The 7,183-nt window shown below is 42.0% G+C and overlaps 1 protein-coding gene across 1 annotated transcript; it reads right to left on the bottom strand.

Annotated features, from left to right (window-relative positions):
• Positions 962–1,810, bottom strand: LOC109824548 (histone H2A.Z-specific chaperone chz1-like). Its single transcript, XM_020391175.1, has one exon. It carries the CDS (start codon positions 1,654–1,656, stop codon positions 1,195–1,197), a length of 462 nt encoding a protein of 153 aa, XP_020246764.1. The 5' UTR covers positions 1,657–1,810; the 3' UTR covers positions 962–1,194.

The following is a 7,183-nucleotide window of genomic DNA, read 5'->3' on the forward strand; positions in this document are numbered from 1 at the left end:
TAAAAAATTTTAAAAAAATCTAAGAAATCTAAAAGTACATATTGAATGATTTAAAGAAATCCTAAACATGAAATAGACATGTAACCATCACGTAATACCGAAGATGACTAGAGGAGTTAAAAAATCGTCGTCTTCGAGAAGAAGAGCTTAACGGTGACAGGACTGTCCTAAGAGGAGCTCACGGTGAAGAATGTGAGGGGAAGTATATATCAAGGTAGGTGCCATAGGCTATGAGAGGTGGCAGGAGTATGCTAAAAATCACAGGAGATGGTGAAATGCAATGGTCAATGGTTGAGTTTAATTTTAAAAAAATAAACGCCAAACCACTTTTAAATAGCAGTCAAAAAGCAAATTTCGAATGCAATCGCTCACTATTTACCGTTATGACACACTATTAGCCACTTTTGCGAACAGACATATTCTGTAATATGTGACCGCTATTGCGTGATAGCGTAGCGGGCGATAGCGTCGCGGAAAGGGACCGCTAACGCTATTAGCGCCGCTATTACGGGGCTATTTACCGCTATTTATAACAGTGTCCACGTTGTTACACCTATATAAGGGATTGTTTTAGGGTTTCTAAAAAAATCAGATATAATAAAAGAGAGATTCTAATCAAGAGAGATTAGGGTTTAAAAAGAATTGAGAGTTTGTTCTCGATTCTAGTGAGATGAGAGAGAGATTGTAATCTTTTCATATCATAATCTAGAGAAGGTATTTTTCTTAGTCACCACTGAATTATTCTTGTGTTTCTGTCATCCTCTTCTCAACCCACCTTTGATAATTCGTGATCAAATGTGCTCGCCCGGCAACTCGTATAACATATAACCACCTTTTCCTCAATAATTTAGAGGTAATAAGTACTAATAAATGAGTCGAGTGGTGACAAGTAGGTAAAAATGAGGGGTTTGCCTGCAATTTACCCTAGTTCGAAGGAGGAATAAATCCGAAATCCGAAAGCTAATTCCAAATAACAACCAAGTCTATCATCAAAAGTAGCATTCAACACTTCCGCCAATACTTCACACAAAATCTAGGCAATTGAAAACAAGAAGATGCACAGATGCATTCAAGCCTACTCACTCAGCATTCATCTACATTTCATCCAGAAGCACCAATTACACCCCCTAATTCAATACAAATTACCGCTAAATCTTTTAACCAAAATTACCTCTTTTGCCCTCTCGGTCCCCTCTAATCGCTGTCCTCATCATCCTCATCACCGCCAACTACCTCGTCCTCGTCATCCTCATCATCATCCCCGTCAAGATCATTCACGAGATACGCCCCGGGCTCCTGCGGGCCCCTTCGCCTCGTCCTCGAAGGCAGAATGTTCTCCAGATCAACCTCAGCCAGCGGATCGTCGCAGAAATCGCTGTCCTCGCCGTCGCCATCCTCGACGCCATCCTGGTCGGAATCCGAGTCGGAGTCGGAATCCGAACCCCCCTCCTCTTCAATTACCATCTTCCCCTTCCCCTTCTCCAAAACCCTCGCCTTTTGCCTCTGATCCTCGTCGTCGTCGCCCTCTTCGAGATCGATTTCGGGATTCTTCGGCTTCTTGGGCTCGCCCTGTTCAACGCAGTCGAGGTCGGGCTTGCGCTTTTGGGAGTGGGGATCTAGGGTTTGGGCATCTTGCTCGTCTTTGGTCTCGGCCATGGAGATTGTTTGTTGGGGGGATTTTTTTTTTCCCCGTGGGGGAAATTAGGGTTTTAGGGGGAGATCTAGGGTTTTTGGATTAGGGCTCGGTCTTGAGATCTTTCGACCCGAGCTTGGAGTGCTTTTTCGGATCGCCTGCACCTATAGTCGTAGGAGTAGAGTACAACGTGGCCTTAAAACAATCCGTCTTCACTCATAGCGCTTATGTAACCTAAAGTTCTTAAAATTGACATATTTTTTATCGGATTTAGATCCTCTCCAATTACTACTTAATTGGAGTCAATTACCATCAATTCGAACAACAAGGTCTTATTAAAATTAAAAACTATAACGCTCAACTATCGCTATACCTTTAGAGTTTTGATGTAAAGATATTGGCATCTGCGATGTAATGTTAAAAATGGCTCTAACATAGTGATATTGTAATCCCCCGGATTCAAATCCAACCAACCATAAAAACTTTCAAAAAAAAAGACAATCTCTACGTGAGTTCATGAGGGGGATGTTAGAATATAGAATTATAATCTTCACCATAACTTTGGAGTTTTGGTAGGGACTTTAAGATGATATTAGAGCAATCTAAGTTCAATTCCCACCGGCCACGAATCTAAACCAGATTTGCTAAAAAAAGGGGCAACGCTACGTGAGGTTATATGGGAGCATGTTAGAATATAAAACTGTAACACTTTGCTAGAAGAAGAATTCGTAGTTGGAAGAAAATTAGATAATCCACAAAATACGTTTTTTTATAATAAATCATGGAAAAATTGCTTCAAGGCCCCAAAATCCAAAAAGTCATGTGACCCAGCCCCTCATACTTTTGGTTATGTGCTGCAGCCCCAAAATTTTGAAATTTTTTTGCCCAAACCCCTCCATCATGACTCCAGCTCATGGTTTCCTAAAAAACCCAATTTTACCCCTCCCAAAATCACTGTCATCTTCCCCCCAAAATCACACTTCTTCCTCCTCTTCCTTCCCCATCTCCTACCTCCCTCCTCTGTCTCCTTCCTCCGCCGCTTCGACTCCCCCCAGTCCTACAAGCGCTTCGTCAAGTCCTTCCGCCTCCTCGACGGCGACTCCTCCTCCCTCGTCGCCGACTGCTTCCGCGAGGTCCGCCTCATCTCCAGCATTCCCGCCGTCAGCAGCACCAAGCGCCTCGAAATCTTCGACGACAAGAAGAAGGTCATGAGTTTTAGGATCGTGGGAGGCAAGCACAGACTGAGCAACTACAGGTCATGAGTTCTAGATTCAAGGCAACCCTTTCTTCCAAATTTCAGTCATCAATATGTACTGCAAATGTGGGTGCTTGATCAATGCCCACAAAGCGTTTGATGAAATGCTTGTTAAAGATGTGGTCAACACGGCTGCGCTTATAACTGGTTACTCACAGAATGATCATCCTAAAGAGGCATTGGAGTTGCTTCCTAAAATGCTCGTACTTGGATTGAAACCTAACGAGTTTACTTTTGCGAGCCTTTTGAAGGCCACTGGTTCTGCTGCAAGTGTTGGAATTGGGGGAACAATTTCATGCTTTAAGTGTTAAATATTCTTGCAACTTGAATGTGTTTGTTGGGAGTTCATTGTTGGATATGTATGCACGTTTTGGGAAGATGGATGAGCCTTGTTTTGTGTTTGATCGGTTGGATTCGAAGAATGAAATCTCATGGAATGCTCTAATTGCTGGATATGCAAGAAAAGAAGAAGGCGAGAAGGCTCTTAAAATGTCAACTATTTTACGGCGCTTGTTAACTATATTCAAGTTCATGTTAACTATTTGAGGGTTCTTGTAAACTATATTCAGATTCATGTTAACTATTTTAAGGTGCTTGTTAATTATATTCAGGTTCATGTTAACTATTTGATGGTTCTTGTTAACTATATTCAGGTTCATGTTAGCTATTTGAGGGTGCTTGTTAACTATATTCATGTTCATGTTAACTATTTTAAGGTGCTTTTTAACTATATTCAGGTTCATGTTAACTATTTGAGGATGCTTGTTAACTATATTCAGGTTCATGTTAACTATTTGAGGATGCTTGTTAACTAATTCAGGTTCATGTTAACTATTTGAGGGTGCTTGTTAACTATATTCAGGTTCATGTTAACTAATTTAAGGTGCTTGTTAACTATAATTCAGGTTCATGTTAACTATTTTAAGGTGCTTGTTAACTATATTCAGGTTCATGTTAACTATTTTAAGATGCTTGTTAACTATATTCAGGTTCATGTTAACTATTTTAAGGTGCTTGTTAACTATATTCAGGTTCATGTTAACTATTTTAAAGTGCTTGTTAACTATATTCAGATTCATGGTTCATGTTAACTATTTTAAGGTGCTTGTTAACTCTATTCAGGTTCATGTTAACTATTTTACGGTGCTTGTTAACTATATTCAGGTCCATGTTAACTATTTTAATGTGCTTGTTAACTATATTTAGGTTCATGTTAACTATTTTAAGATGCTTGTTAACTATATTCAGGTTCATGTTAACTATTTTACGGTGCTTGTTAACTATATTCAGGTTCATGTTAACTACTTGAGGGTGCTTGTTAACTATATTCAGGTTCATGTTAACTATTTGAGGGTGCTTGTTAACTATATTCAGGTCCATGTTAACTATTTGAGGGTGCTTGTTAACTATATTAAGGTTCATGTTAACTATTTTAAGGTGCTTGTTAACTATATTCAGGTTCATGTTAACTATTTTAAGGTGCTTGTTAACTATATTCAGGTTCATGTTAACTATTTTAAGGTGCTTGTTAACTATATTCAGGTTCATGTTAACTATTTGAGAGTGCTTGTTAACTATATTAAGGTTCATGTTAACTATTTTAAGGTGTTTGTTAACTATATTCAGGTTCATGTTAACTATTTTACGGTGCTTGTTAACTATATTCAGGTTCATGCCAATGGGAGAGGAGACTTCAAACTGACATCCAAATGGCAAAGCAAGCTCTCATCATCGCTGCCCAACGCAGCTCATCATCGCTGCCCAACGTAGCTAATCATCGCTGCCCAACGCAGCTCATCATCGCTGCCCAACGCAGCTAATCATCGCTGCCCAACGCAGCTAATCATCGCTGCCCGACGCAGCTCCAATTGTTGCTCGGATGCAGTTCTAACCGACGTCGAACGCAGATCAATATCGCTGTAAAACGCACCTCCAAAGGCCGCGTTCAAGCACAGAATCATCGTCAGAACGCAAGTCAAAGTGCTGACCTGTTCAAACACGATCTAGGCAGTTTCGAAAACCGCTCTTCACCCACGATTTGAGGAGTGGCTTTAGTGGGTTGTTACACCCGACTAATGGGGTAACTAAACCCCCATTTAGGCGCGGATTATGGGGGCAGTTACACCCCTAATCCCCCTATAAATAGCAACAAACTCAACAGAGTTAAGGATCGGATTTTAGATAATCAGATCAGGGGCGGATTTTTGTTGAGGGGATTTTTCAGGCGAGGTTAGATTTTAGAGAAGATCTTTTCGATCAGATCTTCCAGAATCAAAAAAGGAGGATTGACTCCGAGGATTGATTCCTTACACAGTCTGGGGAATCAACATCCATTGAGAATTCCAGATCTTCGAATACTTGGCCTATTAACCGAATCATTTTCGGTTCGAACAACTCTAATACTGTCGTTAGAGTTTGTTGCTTATTCTGAATCATAAAACTCGTCAAGAGTTATCAACAAGACAAGACCGTTGTTCTAGTGACACAAGACGTCAGATCGTCAACGAGAAGCAAACTCGACGCGAACAATCGAGGGAGGCATCTCATCGTTACCAAGAAGAACCCAGAATTAAACAAAGGAGAGAATCCAGATCATTCTCTTCTCTTTTGTAATCAGGAATTCAAATTGTAATCGAGAGTTGAGAGAATTGTAATCATTCTTTTTCTAAACAGTTAGAGAGAATAAAATCAAGTACAATTCTTTTCTTATTTTCTTGTTACAAAATTTCCAACAAACAAAAGATGGACATGCATAGATAGTGATAAATAACATGATCACGACGTTCACCTCACTAGAACCACGGTCGATACGCTTGTTGTGGAGTTTGACCAAGCCAAGTACGAGGAGGCCCTCTCCTCTGGATCGCTTAGCCCTAAAGCTAGGCGAGATGCCTCTAAGAGCTTTAAAGAGGTCTTCTGTAGAAACCTTGGTCGTGGAGTTTGACCAAGCCAAATACGAGGAGGCCCTCTCTTCCGGATCGCTTAGCCCTAAAGCTAGGCGAGGTGCTTGCAAGAGCTCTAAAGAGGTCTTAACTACTGTTGAGACGCCAAAGAAAGCCCTCTCCTTTGGCCAAAGCCTCAAGCTTGCTCTGCAAGCCGAAGACCGCTCGAAGACGGAGAAGATCCATCAGACGAGCACATCTCCGTGAAAATCAATCCCTGGCCCAACGCAAGGACTGTGTTTCCGAAACTCTGCCCAAGCAGTGCGTTCATACTTCAGAACGCACCCTTCGAGGTAATGAACCAAATTATGAACCTCGGGTGATTCAACTTAAACGCGACCCTCAGTGGTGCGTTGCCCAATCAAAACACAGCCCTGCTAAGGGAAAACAGACGCCTCATGAGTGCGTCCAAACAAAACAAGACCCTGAGGGGTCTGTTCCGTCAACTAAACGCAGGCCAAGGCCTAGTGTTTATAAATCAAAACGCGACCCTCACGCTTCGACGCCCGAATGCAATAGGGTCCGTCAGGTTCAACAAGAACCAATTTCACCCACTCAAGAACAGGGAGTTTCATCCCCGATGAAGAACTGTCCTCGGGTCTCAGATTTGCGAGAGTTGCTTTCCAGAGAAAAGCCAACGCAACGAGCAGCCCATCCATGTCATTGCGAACGGCTTATTTCAACAGTCCTTTCCGAATGTCACTGTTGTATTCCTGAACCTCGCAGATCTGTATTCGACAGATTGACTGACGTCGCAAGACCTACCAAACGACGACGTCAAAAGAAGAAAGTTTCTGAAGCTGAATACCCTCAGGTTACCATCAACATGACCAGTAGAGGAAAAGCCCCGTGTCCCAGTTCCGATGAATCAGAAAGAAGCCATTCCCCGACCGTTCGAGAAATTTGCGACGAGTTCGAAGGGGTATATCGACATACCCGGTCACGGACTGGAGCTATCCGCCCGGTTAATTACCAAAGGTTAGCCCAAGGGATTACGACAAGTGATGAACATTCGGCAATAGCTGAATCTCAATCTTCAAGCTCTGTTGGAGCACAAAAAGTTTCTGTTTACATGACGACGAATCCCGAGGACATAGCTAAAAGAGTGGATGAACATCATACCATGCTCCAGGCACAACAGGAGACACTTCTCCAATTGAAGGATATGTTCGTCCAATTTCTCGCTGAAAAAGGGCAAAAACCCGAGTCTTCCCGGAGGACTACGTCAAAAGGAAAGCAGAAGGTGCACGAACACTCAGATCGTGAGACTCACAACTTAGATTCTTCTTCTGACAATGAGAAGGAGATGGAAAAAGAACTGTATCCTCAGTCAACCAAAGTAGACGAGCTAGA

The sequence above is a fragment of the Asparagus officinalis genome, chromosome 9 (genome assembly GCF_001876935.1).
Source record: "Asparagus officinalis chromosome 9, Aspof.V1, whole genome shotgun sequence".
NCBI lineage: Eukaryota > Viridiplantae > Streptophyta > Magnoliopsida > Asparagales > Asparagaceae > Asparagus > Asparagus officinalis.

Bases quoted from the DNA above. Each gene is read 5' to 3' on its own strand.
- LOC109824548 (XM_020391175.1), bottom strand. From the start codon at position 1,656: ATGGCCGAGACCAAAGACGAGCAAGATGCCCAAACCCTAGATCCCCAC.